This window comes from Oryctolagus cuniculus, chromosome 8 (assembly GCF_964237555.1).
Source record: "Oryctolagus cuniculus chromosome 8, mOryCun1.1, whole genome shotgun sequence".
NCBI lineage: Eukaryota > Metazoa > Chordata > Mammalia > Lagomorpha > Leporidae > Oryctolagus > Oryctolagus cuniculus.
In genome coordinates, this window is record NC_091439.1 from 46,349,795 (window position 1) to 46,373,318 (window position 23,524).

General features: G+C 41.4%; 1 protein-coding gene and 1 pseudogene across 2 annotated transcripts in view; both read left to right on the plus strand.

Moving 5' to 3' along the window:
* The window catches only part of SEC24D (SEC24 homolog D, COPII coat complex component), a 144,354-nt gene that overhangs the window by 18,679 nt on the left and 102,151 nt on the right, over nucleotides 1–23,524 (plus strand). For both annotated transcript variants that reach the window (XM_051819806.2, XM_051819805.2), the window contains exons 4-6: nucleotides 6,860–7,008; nucleotides 8,282–8,515; nucleotides 8,817–8,944. In XM_051819806.2, coding sequence (XP_051675766.1) covers nucleotides 6,860–7,008; nucleotides 8,282–8,515; nucleotides 8,817–8,944 — 511 coding nt within the window. The remainder of the gene's footprint in view (nucleotides 1–6,859; nucleotides 7,009–8,281; nucleotides 8,516–8,816; nucleotides 8,945–23,524) is intronic.
* On the plus strand, nucleotides 8,951–23,095 carry LOC127483207 (GTPase NRas pseudogene; annotated as a pseudogene).

The following is a 23,524-nucleotide window of genomic DNA, read 5'->3' on the forward strand; positions in this document are numbered from 1 at the left end:
AAAATAGGGTTTTTTATTTTTTTTTAAAATATGGAATGCAATTATAGGATTCTACAGAACTTTTATTTTCTCTATTCTATGGGCTTGGTATTTAAAATCCAGATTTTGTTTAAATCAAATCTTGAAAAATTTGATATCTATTCCCACATCCCAGCAAACTTCAGCATATATCTCCTATCTTGAACAGTTTGTAGCAAACTTGAATATTGGTAGTGTTTAAAGTTGAACAGGCCACAGACAAGAGACTGAACTCTACAGAGATTTAGGGTAAAATTGAGCCCAAATTTGCATATTTTATTAATAATCTCATATTAATTCTTTATTGACTGCTTTTTGATGGTGAATCAGCACTAGTTGATGTTCAGTGAACTGGTAAGTTAAAACATGTTTTTGAATGTTTCTCAGTTCAGAAACAGGTTAAATAGAGGTTGTCAATATGAGAACCATTTAACTTTCTCTAGTTTACATTTTTAAACATTTTCTATTTGTAGTAGAGAAAGGATCTTTGTGTTTACCTGCTCATTTTTAGAATTTGAGGGCACACCGGATCTCTAGCTTGGGGGTCAGAGGACATAGATTCTTGCCCAAATTCTGACACCTACATGCTCAGTGACTTTGGGTAAACTAATTTGGTAAAGTAATAAAATTGAAAAACATTAAGCTAATTTGTACGTTTAAGATGTTCTGTTCATCTCTTTTACCTTTTGTATGCCAGGGTTTTTGTTAGCCCTTTAATACTTTTCTCTTTTTATTAAAAGATTTATTTATTTTTATTTTATTTTAAAGAGAGAGAGAGAGAGATCTTCCATCCTTTAGTTCACTTCCCAAATACTTGCAACAGCCAGAACTGAGTCATGCTGAAACCAGGAACCTGGAACTCAATCTAGGTCTTCCACATGGGTGGCAGGGAGCCAAATAGTTGGGCTGTCTTCTGCTGCCTCCCAGGGTGCATGCACATTATCAAGAAATTGGGTTGAAAGTGGAAGAGCTGGGACTCAGACTCAGGGATTCCAAAAGGGGATGCAGATGTCTCAAGCCATGTTGTAACCACTGCATCAAACTCCTGCCTTCATTTTTATTTTTAAACTGTTATTATTGTTTTTAAAAGCTAAATTGTTTAAGACTTATGTAAATTAAGTTGATCAGAAAAATACTTTACTTGTGAACTTCTGAAGCCTAATTCCCAGGATGCATATTAAGCAATGAATGTTAAGTAGACATAATTTATGATTCAAAAATAATAGCTAAAGGTTGTGTATTCTCTTTCTATATTTAAATACTTAAACTGTTGTTAAATTAAAAAATGCATAAGCCTTCTTGTGTCATTATTTCTAGTTGAAATATATTTTGTCCTCATCCTGTTTTAAAATGCATCCCAGGCAGCTCTAAAGTTTAAACTAGATTGAGAACACCTCATTGCTTGTCCTTGCCCAATACGTGGAATCAGACTTTGACACTCTTTTATAAGAGATGCTCTGCTCTGCTCTGCTCTGCAGAAATTAGGATGCCTGTTACTTACTACAGCAAAAGACAGGCAGTCTGACTCAATTTTGAAAGCACTGATTTTTCTAAAGTTTTTTTTTTAGCAGTTAAAAAAATAATTCTTTGCAAAATTCATCATCTGAAACATCAAAGAGTACATTATACCTCTGTCTTTGAGGACATTTCTCATTATGGGCTCATTTATTTTTTTCTACAGACATCTTGATTTTCTGGCTGTTCTCTCTGTGTTTACACAAACACATTTCTTAATCATCAACTTAAATGAACATATAAAGCAAGAAAATCTCCCTTGATTTGATGTTTAAATGTCTGTCCGCATTTGAAATAATTTTGTCTTCTCTGTGTAAAAAATGACTCACAGAATTTATATTTTAAAAGTATGATGGGAGAACCCGGCTGCGCCCTGGGTGTTGACTGATCTCCCGCCTCTGGTGTGGTTCCTTTGCCGCCGACACTCATCATCCCACTCGGCCCCCGAGCTCCCCAGGCTGGCTGAGGTGCTCTGTCGGACCTGCTGCCCCATAGGGAGGACTCATGTGCCCCGTGTGAGGACTCATGAAGTCGCCGACGGGCTAATAGGACTATGGGAATGATGAGACACCTGTGGCTACCTGTTGCAGGGGCGGTCTTCCCAACCCTGCTATTGGAACTGTCCCCTGGTTGTCGGGAACCTGTGAGAAGTAACCCAGTCTTAAGGAACAGATCTCCTCCCTGGCCTAGGTAGTCCTTCAAAATAGAAGAGGGTTGGATTTACTAATGGCAAAAGAGAGAGGCCTTTGTGTCTTCCTCAAGGAGGAGTGCTGCTTTTTTGTTAACCAATCTGGAGTTGTCCAGGATCAAATTAAACAACAGCCTTGAAAGTTGCCAGCGATGCCTAATGGACTCTTATAATGGCTGGGGAGGGATGTGGGGAGGGTGGCTTCCCTACCTCCTGCCGTTTTTGGTCCAATCACTGCCATAATTGCACTTCTGCTCATAGGCCCCTGTGTGGTTAACACCTTAGCTTCCTTTGTTAGAAAACAGCTTCGTTCAATCCATGTCAACCAGCTGGAAGTCAGGTACCAGGCCCTGACTTAGTCAACAAGATACCCCCCTGGGTTACTAGCCAAACCTCTCCGCTTACCCCCTCATCTCCAAAATAAGGGACTGGTAGCCAATGACGGGTAAGATCCCCCGGGAATGGTCGACCTAAGACAGGATGGTCAGACTCTCGACCCTGGCTTCTCCGATGACGGGCAACTTCCGATTCCTGACAGGGGGACAACCTAAGACAGGCACAGTTATCCTCAAAATAAAAGGGGGAGATGTGGGGGGCAGGCTTCAATCGAAGAGGAAACAAAGTTGCTAAGCCTTTGCTCGAGTTTGTGGCACTTCCACATCCCAGTGACTTAGCGTTTCCAACAACCCAAGATGGCCCCCAGGGGAGGTATCTAGCCTGACAGGAGACTTCCATATTCGTGAACAGTATGTGTCCTCAGCTGTGATAGGCCCTTGAGGGCGTGCTCGGGCTCGTGTCCTGCCTTATGTTTCAGCTGGTTGGCTTGGTTCCCTTGTGCCCTGGACAGCCCCCTTTCTGTGTCTATAAAAGCTTTCCCCCTCCCAATAAAGTCCAGAACCCGGCTGCGCCCTGGGCGTTGACTGATTAAAAAAAAAAAAAAAAGTATGATGAACATTTGTGATACACTTTTGAAAAGTTTTGGGTATTTCTTTCTCAAACAACTGAATTGCACCTTTTTTTCTTTCTATAACTGCTGCTTTCCTAGTTCCTGCTTTTCAGATGCAGGCTCTGTAACCATACCTCATTGCCTCCATTCACATATTCTCAGGATGCATGACACTCAACCTGTGTGCCATAACTCTGTATCTTTCCCCCTGAGTTGCCAAAGAAGACAGTAAGTATTACTTGTTGAAAAAACAAATGATTTTGTTCTCCAACAGGAGTCACTGTGCACTTACTCCTCATGTAGGATCTCTGTCCTTAATGTGCTGTACACTGAGGCTTAATGCTATAACGAGTACTCAAACAGTATATTTCACTTTGTGTTTCTATGGGGGTGCAAACTGTTGAAATCTTTACTTAATGTACACTAAACTGATCTTCTGTTAAAAAAAAAAAAAAAAAAAGAAACTATCAATTCCCAACTTGACTCTCACTGGGATTAAACAGGACAATAGGTCTGATCTGATTTCATCATTATTTTAAAAAAAATCATCTATTATTTTTCACTTTATGTTTCTGTGTGGGAACAAACTGTTGAAATCCTTACTTAAGGTATACTAAGCTGATCTTCTGTATACTAAGATAATCGAAAATGAATCTTGATGTGAATGGAAGGGGAGAGGGAGTGGGAAAGGGGAGGGTGGTGGGTGGGAGGGACGGTATGGGGGGGAAAGCCATTGTAACCCATGAGACGTACTTTGGAAATTTATATTCATTAAATAAAAGATAAAAAAAAAATAAAAAAAATAAAAATAAAAAAATAAAAAAAAACAAAAAAAAAAAAACAAATGATTTTGTTCTCAGAAGCAGTGGATTTATACAACAGGTCTTTCAGTTTTTGAAATCAGTTTCCGGTGGCCACTGCATATTTCAAATGTGTCAAGACAGGAGTTTTCTTTTGCCCTGCAGGTTTTACTCCTAGTATCATTAATTGATTAGAGATACAAAGAAAGCTTTCACTGAAAAGTTAACTTTTGATCTCTGTCTTTATTTAGATTTGCTCCCTAAATTATTTAAATTAAAATGGTTAATGTAATTGTATTGTTTTTGTTTTTTTTTTTAAATGACAGGCAGAGTTATAGACTGAGAGGGAGAGACAGAGAGAAAGGTCTTCCTTCTGTTGGTTCACTCCCCAAATGGCTGTCACGGCCGGTGCTGTGCTGATCTGAAGTCAGGAGCTGGGTAGTTCTTCCTGGTCTCCCATGCGGGTGCAGGGGCCAAAGCACCTGGGCCATCCTCCATTGCCCTCCCATGCCACAGTGGAGAGCTGGACTGGAAGAGGAGCAACCGGAACTAGAACCTGGAACCCATATGGGATGCTGGTGCTGCAGGCGGACGGTTAGCCAAGTGAGCCATGGTGCCGGCCCCTGTACTGGTCTTTTAAAAATTTTGCCAGAGAAAGATCTCTGTGAGTGAGATCCCAGTGGAAAGAACAGGTCTTCAAAGAAGGAGGTACCTTTCTCTGAAGGGAGGAGAGAACCTCCACTTTGACTATGACCTTGTCTAAACAAGATAAGAGTCGGAGAACTCAGAGGGCTTCCATAGCCTTGGAAACTCATGACTGGAGCATAGGGAGACTACTGATGCCATAGACAGGAGTGTCAATTGGTAAAGTCAACAACAGGAGTCACTGTGCACTTACTCCTCATGTAGGATCTCTGTCCTTAATGTGCTGTGCATTGAGATTTAATGCTATAACGAGTACTCAAACAATATATTTCATTTTGTGTTTCTATGGGGGTGCAAACTGTTGAAATCTTTACTTAATGCATACTGAACTGATCTGTAAAAAAAAAAAAAAAAGAAATTATCAATTCCCAACTTGACTCTCACTGGGATTAAACATGACAATAGGTCTGATCTGATTTCATCATCGTTTTAAAAAAAATCATCTATTATTTTTCACTTTATGTTTCTGTGTGGGAGCAAACTGTTGAAATCCTTACTTAATGTATACTAAGCTGATCTTCTGTATATTAAGATAATTGAAAATGAATCTTGATGTGAATGGAAGGGGAGAGGGAGTGGGAAAGGGGAGGGTTGTGGGTGGGAGGGACGGTATGGGGGGTAAGCCATTGTAATCCATAAGCTGTACTTTGGAAATTTATATTCATTAAATAAAAGGTAAAAAAAAAATTTTTGCCAGAGGAAGAATTTAACTATTTTGTTTAGTAGTATTTTTGGGTTACAACATTATTCATTCTAACTTTATGACTGTTTATAACCAATTGTCTGATATAAGATAGTTTGTACTTTTCAGTTACATGGAAAAGCATTTTCATTATTTGTCCATCTAACCCAAAGTATAGAATATTATCATTCTGGAAATAAGCCTAATATTTTACAGTATAATAGACTGAAGGTTAATTTGTAATAATTACTCAGTTCAATATATAGAGGGGCAGGCGTTTGGCATGGTGGTTAAGATACTTATTAGAATGCCAGCATCCCATATCAGGGTGGCTGGGTTCAAGTCTTGGCTCCACTTCCAATTTCAACTTCCTGTTAATGTGCATCCTGGAAGGTAGCAGAAGAGGCTCAAGTGCTTGGTTTCTTGCCACTTATGTGAGAAATTGGATTGAGCTCCAGTCTCCTGGCTTTGGCCTTGCTCAGAACTGTCAGTTGCAGAGTTTGAAGCAGGTGAAAGATTTGTCTGTCTGTGTCTTCTGTTTCTTTAAAATTAAAAAAAAATTTGAAAAATTCAAAATATATGGAGAAAATGATAAGATGAACTTAGTGTGACTTTTGGAAAGTGTAATCACTTAGGACCCAGGGAAAGACTGGTTCCAGTACTGTCAGAGATAAGATGTGAGACTTTAGGCAAGCCACTGAGCTCTCTCAGGCTCTGCTTCTAACCTTGCAAGTGGCAATGGGAGACAGAAGCAATATGCAGATCACTAGGGAGTTTCTAGTTTGCAAGCAAAAAAAAAAAAAAAAAAAAAAAAAATCAGAGTTTACCATATGTTAAAACTTAATTAAAAAAAATCTTTAATTTTGATAGAAACAGATCCATCCTGTCACCTAAAGGCAGGCTTTAACCTCATTTGACAGATTATGCAGAAAAGGAGCTCTGTTCAGATGGTGGCCATAAGCATGCAAGTTGAAATTAAATCAAAGGTAAATCATGATGAAATATTTAGATGAGCAAGTCCCAAACTTCTAACTTTCATGTCCTGTTTTGCAGGAACTGTCCCATTTACTTTAGATTATAGTCCATTTGACTTTTGTTTTGAAAGCTGGGTAGTATATAAAGAGAATGATCACAAAGATAACAACTATAAAGCTTTCAGTTTTCCTGATTTCTACTGATCATTGACCTCAGTATAAAAAAAAGGCAGTGGTGGCCTTATCTTCCCAAATTGTTTTCCAATGCTGAATCTGTGTTCATGTTAGGAATATATATTCTGCTGCCTTCACGTGTTTAGTATGTTAGCATAGATATGTAATAATGCTGCAGGAATCATTTTAAGTTCACATCAATTTTAATTTAAAATTTATCTTATAATATCAGTCATTTTTCTAGTGCCTACTAGACAGGTTAAGTTAATTTTATAAGTTGTTAACATTTGTGTGGTATGTCATTTGCTTATGAGATGCTATGATATCATTCAATATCATACACTTTTTATCTCTCAGATTTCCAGGCCCTTCACCTGTCAACAATGTGGCTTCCTCTTATGCACCGTACCAGCCATCTCCACAGTCGTCTTATCCAAGTCCTGTGTCTACTTCATCTGTTACCCAGTTGGGAAATCAATTGGGTGCCATGCAAATCAATAGCTATGGTAACTGTCTCATTATCATGGACTGCCTGCATTATGATCAATTTGAATAAGAAAAGGTTTCTTCATTTTTAAAATAGATACAACTTTAGGCCAGCACTGTGGCTCACTTGGCTAATCCTCTGCCTGCAGCGCCAGTACTGTGGGTTCTAGTCCTGGTTGGGGCTTCGGTTCTGTCCCGGTTGCTTTTCTTCCAGTCCAGCTCTCTGTTGTGGCCCGGGAGGGCAGTGGAGGATGGCCCAAGTGCTTGGGCCCTGCACCCGCATGGGAGACCGGGAGGAAGTACCTGACTCCTGGCCTTGGATTGGCGCCGGCCACAGCGCACCGGCCGCAGTGTGCCAGCCGTAGCAGCCATTTGGGGGGGTGAACCAATGGTAAAGGAAGACCTTTCTCTCTGTCTCTCTCTCACTGTCTAACTGTGCCTGTCCAAAAAAAAAAAGATACAACTTTGACATATCATATTGAAGTAGTATTTGGACATTTTTATGTAAATCATTTATATTAAATGTGGCCATTTCCCCTGATTATGCTCTACTTATTTCATGATAGTTGAAGCATCCTTAGAATATCTTACGTTCAAATTCAAACTAATAAAAAACAGAAAATGCTTGTCTGACAAATAAACATTGAAATGAAACTATTTTTTAAGGGGCCGGTGCTGTGGCTCACTTGGTTAATCCTCTGCCTATAGTGCTGGCATCCCATGTGGGTGCCAGGTTCTACTAGTCCCGGTTGCTCCTCTTCCAGTCCAGTTCTCTGCTGTGGCCCGGGAAGGCAGTGAAAAACAATCTGATTTTGCAGCTGTTTCCTATATGATTAGGAAGCATGCCAGTGAGCCAACCTTTCTCTGGTTATTTCTACCTGGTTCTGAAATCCATTTGGTGAATCAAGCATAGAATGCAAATAATTTTTATTGAATGCAGAGGATACCAAGTTAATGATTGTTTTGTAATAAAATTTGCTTCTGTATGATTTTCTAAGATTTTGTATCAGGTACAGTTATCTTAACTGATGTGTATATCATATAATATAACCAGGTTAAAATTTATCCATTTAATTCCCTAAAATTATAAATGTTGCTTTTACACTTTTAAAATCTTTTACTTGTATGATTTGCCTCAAATGGCATTTATATTCCCGTCTGAATGAAGATTGTAATTTGTAAAGGTGCCCTCTTGCTTTATGTTGGGAAGACAAGTATCTGTGTCACAGACATTGTAGGAGTCAGAGTTGAGAACTGTAGTGCTGAGGTAGGCTGCTCTTCTCTCCTGCACAGGATCCAGCATGGCTCCTTCTAGCCAGGGGCCCCCGGGCCCTCCATCAGCAGCAGCATTCCAGGGTCCTCCGCGGCCTCCGCAGCCATCCATTCTGCAGCCTGGATCTCAGGTTCTCCCACCGCCACCTACCACACTTAATGGCCCTGGTGCCTCATCTGCTCCTCCAACAGCCCAGTACCAGCCCCCGCCTCTTCCAGGCCAGACCTTGGGCCCTGGATTTCCTCCACAGCAGGGTAAGGTTGGTGGCAGGGTGTAGAGGGAGGAAGGCCTTGGGTTACTTAGGGGAATCCTGAATTGAAGATCAGCTTTGTTCTGCTGTTACTAGGTATCTATTGCTTACTGTTCAGGCTTGGTGGTTTTGAATAGTGAGGCATTAGCCAAGAAAAGGGAATAGTAGATGTTCACACTTGATTTCTGCTTTATTTAATAAGATGAAAAGTAGAGCATGCTTGACTGAATAGCTTACTAATGTCAGTGAGATTTGTCTGGGATTTGGGATTATAGCCATTTATTTTAAAATTTTTTTTTGAACAGCCAACTATGGGCCCCAAATGGCAGGTGCACAACTTTCTTACCCAGGAGGCTTCCCTGGAGGTCCTGCACAGATGGCGGGTCCCCCACAGCCCCAGAAGAAACTGGATCCTGACTCTATCCCCAGCCCAGTAAGTGCTCTTCCCACTCTGATGGGCTCCCCATCAAAGGACCATTCTTCCCGCACTGTTCTCAAACTTTGTTAGCATTTATTCTGTCCTTTATTGTAGAAGTTAGGAGATGCTCATTGCATGCAGAAGGCTTCCTCGTGTCTGTGTAGGGCAGGAGGCATGCCAAGGTTAAAGACGTGCTGGGGGTCTCTATAGAATAGTCTGTATGGTTTTTAATTTTTTTTGGTTGCATGTAAAAAAAACTTGATAGAATCTGTTGATGTTTGTATTGACATTTATTGGCAGAATCTATTGTTGTTCAAGGAATAATTAGCATTCTGGTATAAACATGCTATTTTAAAGAATTAAAAGACCATTTTCAGTAGGGTGAGGGACCTATAGGGAGTGAAAATCCGAAGTATTTTGCACATATAAAAATGTTTTATGTAAAATTGAAACCATAACTTAACTCTTTTCCACTCAAGTGGTTTTCTTGGGAGGGTTGGTCTCTGTTAACTCCATCAGGGCAGTGATATGGTTTTGTTAACTCTTGTGTTTCTAACCGGAACAGAGCCTGGTTATAGTATATAGTCATAGTATCCATGTGTATATTCGTTAAGTGGATGAATGACTGAATATTGACAACAAAAGAAAGGATCAGCAGATGTTGTGATTCATCCAATATCCTTAAAATACTTACATATGAATCAATCCAGTCTTTGTTTTTGTCTTTAAACTAATAAAATAGCAATGCCAGATGGAGCCTATTTATGTTCCGATTGCAAAATAGCATGCCTTTACTAACTGAATAAATTCTTTCTTCTGGAAAGAAAGATGTAAAAATCACATTGACTGAATTGCTGATATACTTCAATACTGAGTGAGGTGCTCGTTGCAGCTCTTAAGGTAGTAGTCTTAACCACGTTTTGAAAATGAGGAAACAGGGGCCAGTGCTGTGGCATAGTGGGTAAAGCTGCCTCTGGCAGTGCCGGCATCCCATATGGGCACTGGTTTGAGTCCCAGCTGCTCTGCTTCTGATCCAGCTCTCTGACATGGCCTGGGAAAGCAGTAGAAGATGGCCTAAGTCCTTGGGCCCCTGCACCCATGTGGGGGACCCGAAGGAAGCTCCTGGCTCTTGGCTTCAGATTGGTGCAGCTCTGGCCATTGCGGCCAGTTGGGGAGTGAACCAGCGGATGGAAGACATCTCTCTCTGCCTCTCCTTCTTTCTCTGTTTAACTGTGACTTTCAAATAAATAAATAAATCTTTTTTTTATTTATTTTTATTTTTTATTTTTTGACAGGCAGAGTGGACAGTGAGAGAGAGAGACAGAGAGAAAGGTCTTCCTTTGCCGTTGGTTCACCCTCCAAAGGCTGCCGCGGCCGGCACGCTGCGGCCAGCACACCATGCTGATCCGATGGCAGGAACCAGGTACTTATCCTGGTCTCCCATGGGGTGCAGGGCCCAAGTACTTGGACCATCCTCCACTGCACTCCCTGGCCACAGCAGAGAGCTGGCCTGGAAGAGGGGCAACCGGGACAGAACCCGGTGCCCCGACTGGGACTAGAACCCGTTTTGCCGGCGCCACAAGGTGGAGGATTAGCCTAGTGAGCCGCAGCGCCGGCCAATAAATCTTAAAATAAAAAAAAAAAGAAAATGAGGAAACAGATTTCATCAAGAATCTGGAGGATTATTCCAAAGTTGAATTCTCTCTATTTTGCTTTATCTCACTGCTCCAAAGTTAAATAATTCTGTGTTAAGTAGCCTTCCTCATATGGCCCACACATCTTGTTTTCCTCTTATTCATTGATCTAAAGAGGATAATCTTTACAAATTTAGGTATTAAGAGAAAGAATGAGAAAGGCAGGCAGACAGATCTCCCACCCACTTATTCACTTCCCAAATATCCATGACAACCAGGGGGTAGACAGAAGCCACCTGAACTGGGAACTTGAAGATAATTTTTGTGGAAAATCTTCTGAAGGAAAAAGAAACCCATGCCCCTTAAGATAGCCTTTGGCATTGTCAAGGATGGCTTATTAAACATAAACTCTGTATACTAAATCATAGTCAAAATCTCTACTGAAATTTCTGTTTGTTTTATATCTAAGACTGTTTTTAAGGATTTGTATTTGAGTTAATAAGGTATAGTATATTTTTAGCAATTACTAAAAATGCTACACAAGTATCTTATTATTTTCATACTAATATCAAGTATTTATTATCTTCATACTAATCTGCTATGAAAGAATATTCTGGGTTCTTAAAATAGAATAGGACAGAAAAATTGGGGGCAGGTATTTAGTCCAATGGTTAAGACACCAGTTAGGATGCCTGCATCCTGTATCAGCTTACCTGGGTTCATTTAGTACCTAGCTCTGGCTCCTGACTCCAGATTCCTGCTAATACAAACTCTGGGAGGCAGTGGTTATGGCTCTAGTGACTTGGTTCCTGCCACTCATGTGGAAGACCTGGATCAAGTTTCCAGTTCAGGTGGCCTCTGTCCACTCCTGGCTGTCATGGATATAAGTAATTTATAGTAAGTTAATACTTACTATATTATAATATCCAGAGATAGGACATTTTTAAATGAGTAATTTAAAAATAGAAATTTTGAAAATTGAAGACTATGTTCAATTTATACGTTTCCTGTATTAGGCACACTAATACATTATGACTTTTGCTTTGTGTGTGTGTGTGTTTTTTTTTTTTTTTAACTCTTTGTTACTTAAAATTATTCAATAGTAGTAGGCACAAGGTGTCCAGTGCGTAACAAATCTTCCCAGGCAGACGAACCAATTAATTCACAGGCTTTTATTGGGGTTCTGCTCCTGGGCGAGGTTCACCGGTCCCAACAGAGCGGGGGCTGGGGAAGTCGCACGTCAGAGATTGGGAGGGCTCTTTTTATAGATTCAGGGCAGGAAGGTTAAAGGTTGAGGCGAGTCTGATCTCATTGGTTGACCTTTAGGCACCCGCAGGGACCTTGACATGGACTTTTCTTCCCCGGAAGTACAGGCCTTTCCTCCATGCGGATCCCAAAACTACCAGTAGGTAATATAAAAACCACCCTAGTTTTGGATGAACCTGATTGAGTTTGTGTCAAAACATAGAATGTAGGGGCCAGCCTTGTGATGCAGTAGTCTAAGCTGCTGCATGTGCTTTGTCATCCCATATCAGAGCACCGTTTTAGGTCCTGGGTATACACTTGTGATTCATCTCCATGCTTGTGTACCTGTGAAGACAGCAGATGATGGCCCGGGTACTTGCGCATCTGCATCCCATGTGGCTTCTGCAGCTTTTTAGGGAATGAACCAATGAATGGAAGATCAAGCTCTCTCTCTTTATGTCTGTCTCTCTACCTTTCAAGTAAATAGAATAAGTCTTTAAATATATATATAATGTAATACTTGTACTTTTATTTTTCTGTTTGCTTCTTTTCTCTGCCTATGGTAACTTTTAATATTGTCTTTTATATTAGTTATATCTGGAACACACCTATATCTTAATTTAATAATATATCACATCTATGATATTAGGAAGACAGAAACGTAAATTTAAAGGCATACTAAATCTGTCACCAAAATTCCATGAAATTAATGATGTCAGTGCCAGCTGAGGCTTTGATTGGATGAGATAGGGAGGAAAAATGGGGAAGATAACATTTCATGAAGAAGGCAGCTTTTGTATTAATTGTTCCTTTACTAATATTAAAAACCACAAAGTTTCTTCTGGTTTTGGACACTTCTCACTTATATTTTTCTGCCTCTCTTCTTTTTTTTTTTTTTTAACTTTTATTTAATATAAATTTCCAAAGTACAGCTTTTGGATTACAGTGGCTTTTTCCCTCACATAACTTACCTCCCACCCACAACCCTTCCATCTCCTGCTCCCTCTTCCATTCCATTCACATCAAAATTCATTTTCAATTCTCTTTATATACAGAAGATCAATTTAGTATATATTAAGTAAAGATTTCAACAGTTTGCACCCACACAGAAACACAAAGTGTAAAATACTGTTTGAGTACTAGTTATAGCATTACTTCACATTGTACAACACATTAAGGACAAAGATCCTACATTGGGAGTAAGTGCACAGTGACTCCCGTTGTTGACTTAACAATTCACACTCTTGTTTATGGCATCAGTAATCACACTAGGCTCTTGTCATGAGTTGTCAAGGCTATGGAAGCCTTTTGAGTTCGCTGACTCCAATCTTATTTAGACAAGGCCATGGTCAAAGTGGAAATTTTCTCCTCCCTTCAGAGAAAGGTACCTCCTTCCCTGAAGGCCCATTTTTTCCACTGGGATCTCATTCACAGAGATCTTTCATTTAGTTTTTTTTTTTTCTTTCCAGAGTGTCTTGGCTTTCCATGCCTGAAATACTCTCATGGGCTCTTCAGCCAGATCCAAATGCCTTAAGGGCTGATTCTGAGGCCAGAGTGCTGTTTAGGACATTTGCCATTCTATGAATCTGCTGTGTATCCCGCTTCCCATGTTGGATCGTTATCTCCCTTTTTAATTCTATCAGTTAGTATTTGCAGACACTAGTGTTGTTTATGTGATCCCTTTGACTCTTAGTCCTATCATTATAATCAATTGTGAACAGAAATTGATCACTTGGACTAGTGAGATGGCATTGGTACATGCTACCTTGATGGGATTGAATTGGAATCCCTTGGCACATTTCTAGCTCTACCATTTGGGGCAAGTCAGCTTGAGCATGTCCCAAATTGTACATCTCCTCCCTCTGTTATTCCCACTCATATATATATATATATATATATATATATATATATATATTTGACAGGCAGAGTGGACAGTGAGAGAGAGAGACAGAGAGAAAAGTCCTCCTTTGCCGTTGGTTCACCCTCCAATGGCCGCCAAGGCCGTCGCGCTGCGGCCGGCACACCACGCTGATCCGATGGCAGGAGCCAGGTATTTATCCTGGTCTCCCATGGGGTGCAGGGCTCAAGCACTTGGGCCATCCTGCACTGCACTCCCTGGCCACAGCAGAGAGCTGGCCTGGAAGAGGGGCAACCGGGACAGTATCCGGCGCCCCGACCGGGACTAGAACCGGGTGTGCCGGCACCACAAGGTGGATGATTAGCCTAGTGAGCCGCGGCGCCAGCCCCCACTCTTATATTTAACAGGGATCACTTTTCAGTTAAATTTCAACACTTAACAATAATTGTGTATTAATTATAGAGTTCAACCAATAGTATTAAGTAGAACAAAAAAATACTAAAAGTTATAAATTATTAAATTGTTCATATACATTCAGGGCAAGGGCTGATCAAGTTACTGTTTCTCATAGTGTCCATTTCACTTCAACAGGTTTCCTTTTTGGTGCTCGGTTGGGACTGGCTTATTTCACTCAGCATGATGTTTTCCAGATTCCTCCATTTTGTTGCAAATGACCAGATTTCATTGTTTTTTTTTTTTTTTTACTGCTGTATAGTATTCTATAGAGTACATGTCCTATAATTTCTTTATCCAGTCTACTGTTGAATGACATTTAGGTTAATTCCAGGTCTTAGCTATTGTGAATTGAACTGCAATAAACATTGCAGTGCAGACAGCTTTTTTATTCACCAATTTAATTTCCTTTGGGTAAATTCCAAGGAGTGGGATGGCTGGGTAGTATGGTAGGGTTATACTCAGGTTTACGAGGGATCTCCAGACTGACTTCCATAGTGGCTTGACCAGTTTGCATTCCCACCAACAGTGAGTTAGTGTCCCTTTCTCCCCACATCGTCGCCAGCATCTGTTGTTGGTAGATTTCTGTATGTGAGCCTTCTAACCGGGGTGAGGTGAAACCTCACTGTGGTTTTGATTTTGCATTTCCCTGATTGCTAGAGTTCCTGAACATTTTTTCATGTGTCTGTTGGCCATTTGGATTTCCTCTTCTGAAAAATGTCTATTGAGGTCCTTGGCCCATCTCTTAAGTGGGTTGTTTGTTTTGTTGTTATGAAGTTTCTTGATCTCTTTGTAGATTGTAGTTATCAATCCTTTATCTGTTGCATAGTTTGCAAATATTTTTTCCCATTCTGTCAGTTACCTCTTCACTTTCCTGACTCTTTCTTTTGCAGTACGGAAACTTCTCAATTTGATGCAATCCCATTGTTAATTTTTCTGCCTCTCTTTTTAATCCTTTTTTTTTTCCTTTTTTTCCCCCTCCTATGATGAAAGAAGTATGAGAAGGGAGAAGAACAAGAGGAAATAATAATGAGGATTCAACTTTGTTTTCTTGACTCTGTATTATCAGATCATCAGATTTTGTTCATAATTTTCATCCTCAGTTACAACAGTAACATAAATTTTTAAGTTTTATATTCTTCATCAACAGGTGGTTTTAATTATTTAATTGTTTGTTTGAAAGTTAGAGAGACAGAAAGGGCAAGAGAGGTCTTCTGTCTCCTGATTCACTCCCCAAATGGCCACAATGGCTGAAGCTAGGAACCATTGGTTTCTTCCAGGTCTTCTATGTGGGTAGCAGGGGCCCAGGCACTTGAATCATCTTCTGCTGCTTTTCTCTGGCCATTAGCAGGGAGCTGGATCAGAAGTGGAGCATCTAGGACACCAAATGGTGCCGATATAGAATGCCAGCGTTGCAGGTGATGACTTCATGTGCTGTTCACAATGCTAATCCCAACAAATATTTTTAGGTGTTTCCAAATCATATTACAAAACTTAGGGATTAGGGACTTTTTGCCTCTTGATTTCTATAGAGTGGGTAAAAACTACATGGAAAACTATGCTAGTCTCATATTTCAAGAGCAGGAGTATGGTGAGGGAAACTTTAAAGACAAGTTGAAGATGAAGAGAGATTTTGAGAAATGCCACTCCCTGTTGGGGGCTGCTCGTGGTGGATCCTGGGTCTCTAACGTTTTTCCTGGTTGTAGCTCTAAATCTGAAGTGGAGGCAGTGGAGCTTGTGGTTCTTGCTGGTGTGAAATGACTGAGTAAAGACTGGTGATGGTTGGAGCAAGTGGTGCTGGGAGAGTGCACTGATAATCCAGCTGATCCAGAACCACTTTGTGGATAAATATGATTCCCCCATAGAGGATTCTTACTGAAAATAGGTGATTATAGATGGCAAAGCCTGTCTGTTGGACATTCTGGATACAGCTGGACAAGAGGAGTACAGTGCCATGAGAGACCAATACATGAGGACAGGCAAAGGCTTCCTCTGTGTATTTGCCATCAATAATAGCAAATCATTTAGAGATATTAACCTCTATCCAGAGCAGATTAAGCATGTGAAAGACTCAGATGGTATACCTATGGTGCTGGTAGGAAACAAGTGTGATTTACCAACAAGGACAATTGACATGAAACAAGCTGATGAACTGGCTAAGAGTTAAGGGATTCTGTTTATTGAAACCTCAGCCAAGACCAGACAGGGTATTGAAGATGCCTTTTGCACTCTGGTAAGAGAAATATGACAACACCAATGGAAATAGCTCATCAGCAGTGATGATGGGACTCAAAGTTGTATGGGGTTGCCCTGTGTGGTAATGTGACAAACTATTACAAAGCTCTGTCATCAGAAAAGAGCCGCTTGTAAGCTATATTCACACCCTGGTTCTGACTTTCCTGGAGGGGAAATATTCCTGTTGCTGTCTTCATTCTCATAGAGAAGCTCATGCTATTTTCCCAGCTCTTAGGAGATCAGCAGAATATTCAGTATTTGAGAAGTCCTCAGAATTACTACCTCCTCACTTGGTTGTCAGACCAGAGAAATACACCTGTTGTTGCTCTCCAGTATTATTCTGCACTGGGTTCTTCCCCAATCCCCAGAAACACACTTCTGCCACCCCAGGTTTTTCATCTGAAAATCAATTTATGCGCTGAAACAGAATCCAACTATAGACATGAACTTCTGTTGAAAACAGTGTTGAGCTCTACAGTAGCAACTGCTGGTGATTTTTCTTTTTTCTTTTTTTAACTGGTAAACTTGGAACTATGTCAATTTTTAGAGAAATGCATAAATTACTGTTTGGCAAGAATATAGTTAATATTGCTGTTTGGTTTGTTTGTAATATTATCAACTATATTCCATTAACTGCATCTATTCTGTATTCATACAGAAGTGAGTACTGAGTTTTGAGTCTATCCTAGTCTTCTGAACTGTCATGAAATAAAATCGAACTTTCACTGCAAGGTGCTTTTTTCTGAAAAGTGGTTCGTAGAATTCCTTTACAGTGTTTCAGTGGAATAGATTACTCAAAACATATAGTTGTATGTAAAAATTAATGTCTGAGATATATCTCTGAGCTGTCTACCTTTGAGAGGTAGATAACCTGTGTGATAGCAGATGCCATTTCTGACATGTGTGAAGATGATTTTCCAGAGGCCTGTTTTTGGGTTCTCTCAGGGGAAAGATGAACATAGAAACAATTATGAATAATTTCACTTAATTTTTTTTTGACAGGCAGAGTTAGACAGTGAGAGAGGGAGACAGAGAGGAAGGTCTTCCTTCCATTGGTTCACTCCAAATGGCCACTATGGCCGGTGTGCTGCTCCAATCCAAAGAAGCCAGGAGCCAGGTGCTTCCTCCTGGTCTCCCATGCGGGTGCAGGGCCCACACTTGGGCCATCCTCCACTGCCCTCCTGGGCCACAGCAGAGAGCTGGACTGGAAGAGGAGCAACCGGGACAGAATTGGCACCCCAACTGGGACTAGAACCCGGGGTGCTGGTGCCACAGGTGGAGGATTAGCCTAGTGAGCTGCGGTGCCGCCCAATTTCACTTAATTTTTACCTAAGCTCTATTTTTTATGTGGTTTACTGTGGGGAGCAATCCGGACTGGACTAAGTTACTCGAATTAGGACTTATTCTATGCATCTGCTCTCCCACAATATGGCGCTGGGAGAGAAGTAAACAGCTTCCGCACAGCTGCCTCCAGTTCAACCAATTAACTGTAGGACTTGCTCCTGATTGGAGAGCAGCGTACTCAGCCGAGTTGGGATTGGCGGAGGAGGACTATAAAGGAGGAGAGAGACGGCATGCACCAGGAACATCTATGGGGAACATCTAAGGGAACCCGTGCAGCCCCCAGAGAGCCGGCCGGCGGTGTGCCGCTCCCCTGCGGAAGTGGGGAATGCGGCCAGGGGGAACTGCCCTTCCACGGAGGTGGAAGGGATAGTAGCCAACCCGGGAAGAACCAGCAGCAAACCCGGGGAGGGCCGAGCAGACGAAAGAACAGCGCAGGGTCCTGTGTTGCTCCTCCACGAAGAGGGGGAGCGACATAATGGTGCCGTGACTCGGATAGGAAACTTAGGACGGATATGAAACTTAGGAGGGAAGAAACGGGAAGAACTAGGGAAAATATCGGAGAGAGAAACTAGCAAACAGCCTAGGGAAAATACCGGAGAGAGAGACTAGCAAACAGCCTAGGGAAAAGCCGGACGAAAAGGGTGCCGGAAGAAGCTATTGAAAGCCTAGGCATAGACTCGGATACGGACTACGGGGGGAAGCTGGGAGAAATCTCTAAGGTTGAAAGCGAAAGTGAAAGCTAGAACAAACAGACTCGGATGCGGACTGTGGGGAGAGGCCAGGAGAAATGAGGGAGGAAGATCGTTGGAGGAAAGCTTGGGGAAACATACCGGGTAGAGAGAAATGTTAGGGAAATTGAAGCCGCGGGGGGCAGGCCAAGGCGGAAACGAAAGCCACTTTGGGGTTCTCAAGTTAGCCCGGGAATAGGGGGCGAAAAGTTGAAACCAGAAGCTGAGACGCAAGCCAGATTGGGATCCGTCTGATTAGCCCGGGGAGCAAAGGACGGGAAGCCAAATCGTGGGGCGGAGACGTACGCTGGGTTGAATTCGCCAGGCTAGCCCGGGGAACTTAGATTGAATCCTAGTGGCGGAGACGCAAGCTACGCTGTGTTACTCGCGGAAGCCGCCGCGTGCAGAGAGAGCACGGGGCGTGAATAGATAGGGAACGCTGGCGTAGGCCGTGGTTCAGACGCGAAGGGCGTGGAGACCGCGGAGCGCGAAGCCAAGCCGCGCAAAGCCGGGAAGCCGCGCAGATGAGGCGCGGGCTGAAGCGGCTCAGAGCCGGCGAGGCGCGGAGAAGCAGCCTCGGGGCGGAGCCCGCTGGCGGGGCGAGGCGCCGGGAAGCTGCGCGGAGCCGTGAAGCTGCCGGCAGGGCGAGGCGCCGGGAAGCCGCGGGGATAAGAGAAAACAGAAGTTTAGAAATGGAATGAGAGCGGGAAGCTGCGGGGATAAGAGAAACAGAAGTTTGGAAGTGAAGTAAAAGAGAAATAGGAATGTTGGCAGACAGAAGTAAAATGGGAGAAATAGAAATGCCCGGAGATAGAGAAATAGAGAAAAATAAGGCCTCCCCTCAACATGCCAATTAGGAGGCTTGGATTCGGTCTGCCTGATTTAAGGCGGTAAGCGCCAGCAAAGCTCGACCAGAGTATGAGCTGCAGGTCACCGAAGATAGGCACAAACCAACACTAATAAGTCTCCCCCACAATACGGCAATGAGAAGGCTTGGATTCGGTTTGCCTGATAGGTTTTGTAAACACCTGCAGGCAGTTCTAGCAGAGCAGAGCATGCGCTGCAGGGCAGCGAACACAGGCACGCATCAGCGCCTAAAAACCTCCTCACAATGGCGAAGAGAGGACCCGGATTCGGTTTTCCTGATTGATAGGACTTGTAAGAGCCTGTGGCAACTCTAGCAAGTAGAGCAGAGTGTGTTCCGCGGGACACCGAAGACAGGCGCGTATCAACGCTAAAAAATAAAAAGAAAGGGGGATCTGTGGGGAGCAATCCGGACTGGACTAAGTTACTCGAATTAGGACTTATTCTATGCATCTGCTCTCCCACAATATGGCGCTGGGAGAGAAGTAAACAGCTTCCGCACAGCTGCCTCCAGTTCAACCAATTAACTGTAGGACTTGCTCCTGATTGGAGAGCAGCGTACTCAGCCGAGTTGGGATTGGCGGAGGAGGACTATAAAGGAGGAGAGAGACGGCATGCACCAGGAACATCTATGGGGAACATCTAAGGGAACCCGTGCAGCCCCCAGAGAGCCGGCCGGCGGTGTGCCGCTCCCCTGCGGAAGTGGGGAATGCGGCCAGGGGGAACTGCCCTTCCACGGAGGTGGAAGGGATAGTAGCCAACCCGGGAAGAACCAGCAGCAAACCCGGGGAGGGCCGAGCAGACGAAAGAACAGCGCAGGGTCCTGTGTTGCTCCTCCACGAAGAGGGGGAGCGACAGTTTACTCTCTATAAAATGTGATTTGTTTCTTCTAGTTTTCTGATAACTTAATGTTCAGTGAACATTAAATTTGAGTCACACCAGAAAGTTTTACACTTAGAGATGTTCAAATATTGTAAAAATGTGATGTGGTATTATTTAGTAGTTGCGATCAATGATTTTCAAACCTCGAATATAGTATATCAACAGACAAATTACATTCTCACTGCACATAGTAGTTTAGTGATGCATGCAACTTTCCTCAGTCTTCTCACCTTGCCTTCTGGCCCTCTTCCACAGCAGTAGGAGATTCAGTATTTCAGCTGAGTAAAGCATGGTGCTGATGGCCAGGGTCACAGTTGCAAAACTTGAGTGAACCGCTTAGCATCGGGAAGATGGAAATCCTCCCACATATGCTCATTGTATCAGTAACTCCAGCTGCTGGCTTTGCTGCATTCCTGCTGTTGGTCCTGTAAAGAAACAAGAATAAATCATCATGAATCCTTTACCATGGCTGCAAAAGTGTGGTATCCCAAGGCAGGTCAATGTAGAAGTCTTTATAAATAGAATATTTAGACCAAATTTTTAGCCACATGGAAACTCTGAACCCTTATATTTTCTCATTTCTTTAAGAATGAGGGTGCCTCTAATGAAAATTCTTAAAATTTTTCTTTATTCGTAGTTCTTTGAAGTGTTTAAAACAGGATTTTGATAAGTTTATCTGTGGATAGCAGATAATGAAAGCGGATGAGTTTATTCAAACTAAGAAGTAGCATTGGATTGAAACTGCTGTTTGAGAAAAGGATGAAAAATACAATTAATTGTGATGAAGATTCAGAGGCATGACATTTCCATTTGCAGACAGTAGAACTAATAGTTCTAATGAGAAATGGACCTGGATAACTTTTGGTAAAAGACTAATTGCAAAATGGCCACTTTCTGCTCTGGTATTCTAATGTCGACATACTTACTGAGGTCCCTTCTGCTCTAATAAAATTTTTTGCTTACTAAGCACATACATATCCTTGAAATGAATTCAGAAGACGGCAAGAAACATATACGAGCCCAGAGTCTGATAAACGCAGGGAGTTGTGCTCCTTCTGGATGGCTCATTCTGGGAGCTTTCACAGCACTGCCATCGTGTATAAACAGAGTCTCTGCTTCTTTGAGTCTGCTCCTTTTGAAGCATTGATCTCTGATTTTCCTCAGGCTAGATGGAGGCTTATCACCTCGGTTGTGTTCTCTTTTCCTAAATGTCTATGTGACCGGCTGTGTGACTCTTTTTCAAAACTTCTATCACATTTAATGTCAGTTTATGGAGAAACATAATTACCCATTTGGGCTCTTGTATGTATGTACCTTTAACAAATTTCTCAAGTATGTTCTAAAAGCACACAAGTATCAAAAAGGAGCCAACATTCAGACCTGAGAATGCTCTTTCAATAGCTTCCTAAGAAGCTATATTTAGGTGTGAATTTTGGCACAATAGAGTGACAAGCTTAGAGTTAAAAGCTGAATAATTAGTGTCGTATAAAATGTGGCTTTTAGATTGTATTGCTGAAAATAATTCTAATTTACCTCAAAATCTCACAGTCACTTTCCCCAAGTTAAGTGCCTGGTCAGGTATCCTAAATTACATATATACATACATATATATATATATATATATATATATATATATTTTAAGGTTACACCTTCAGGAGTTTGAAAATAAAGATGTTCTGTCTGGAGGCTACTCTGCCTGATCTGTTAATGAATCTGTTAAAAGCTCTGTTGGCTTCAGAAGCTTACTATATAATTTTAACTTTGGAATACAAGATCATACTTATTATAATTTTCACTTTAGGAGTATAATAGGTAAAATTAATCCCAATTTTATTTTAGTGGGTGCCTTGTTTAGTATTTTATCATCCTTTAAACTGCTGTAAATCTTCTGTAATGACTTGAAAGCAAAGATAGACGAAAACTTTTCAAGAGAGATTTTGATTTTTTCCTATTCCAGAATTTGTGAGCATAATCATATTTTGCTTCATATTTACAGTCAAGCACTCTTAACCCGGGAGCTAAATCAAGAATCAAAACATAGTGAATCTGCTTCTTACAATTCTTCTCTGTTAATAAATTATAAGAAGCAAGATTAATTAATCAGGGTAAACACGGACAATTGGATTATCATTCTTGTACATGATTTTTCATCTTGCTATTTCTTTAAGCAAGTTTTTGTGCCTCAAAACACTTTTTAAGGTATTTGTTTTATATAAGAATTGTTTTAAAAATGTTATCAGAGCACCTTCAGATATACTTCAAAATGCAATTGATTTTTAAAAGGCTGAGTACCGACCTAAAGCAAGTGTATGAACTCTATTTGTAAGGGAAGGGATGGGTTTCAGTGGAAGTTTTATGACATTTATATTTCTTTGTCATCATATATGGATAAAAATATCATTTATGCAGTTCTGCTATTTTAATTGGGAAGTATTGGCCTCCTTGTCCCTAAATTAAAGGGTTATTTTAGATTGGTTATTTTATTGTAAATTAAGCAATCTTAATTTTTTTTTTTTTTTTTTTTGGACAGGCAGAGTTAGTGAGAGAGAGAGAGAGAGAGAGAGAAAGGTCTTCCTTTTTCTGTTGGTTCACCCCCAAAATGGCCACCAGGACTGGCGCACTGCACTGATCCGAAGCCAGGAGTCAGGTGTTTCCTCCTGGTCTCCCATGCAGGTGCAGGCACCTGGGCCATCCTCCACTGCCTTCCCAGGCCACAGCAGAGAGCTGGACTGGAAGAGGAGCAACTGGGACAGAATCCGGTGCCCCAACCGCACTGGAAACCGGGGTGCAAGCGCCACAGGCGGAGGATTAGCCTAGTGAGCTGTGGTGCCGGCCACAATCTTAATTTTTTAAAGATGTGGTTGAATGTTTTCCCTGTTAAATAATGCTTCAGAAATAAGAACTTAAAGTTGTTTGCTTAGTCCTAAAAAAAAAAAAAAAGATGTTGAAAAGTTTAAAGGCTCCATTTGGTAAAATAATAGAAATATTGTTTCTAGGTCTTTCCCTTTTAGAATTTTATTTGCGAAAAGTATTTTTCTTTAAAAAGTTGTTTTCAATTTCTTTCTCTTCAAGAATTTTTTTTAATGATTACTTATGGTCTTAATAAACTGATTAAATAAAACTAAAGTTCATTGTATGATCAGGGTTGGAGCTGACAGAATTACAGATTGGAATTTAGAAATTATCTAAAATTGTGAAAGGAAAGTAGAGCAGTATTCTCTCAATGGGAGTTTGATCCAAAGTGAACTTCAAACATGCCTATTTGGGATGACTAGTTGTGTGTGTGTGTGTGTGTGTGAGTGTGAGTGTGTGTGAGAGAGAGAGAGAAACAATGAAGGAGGGGGAAGGAGAC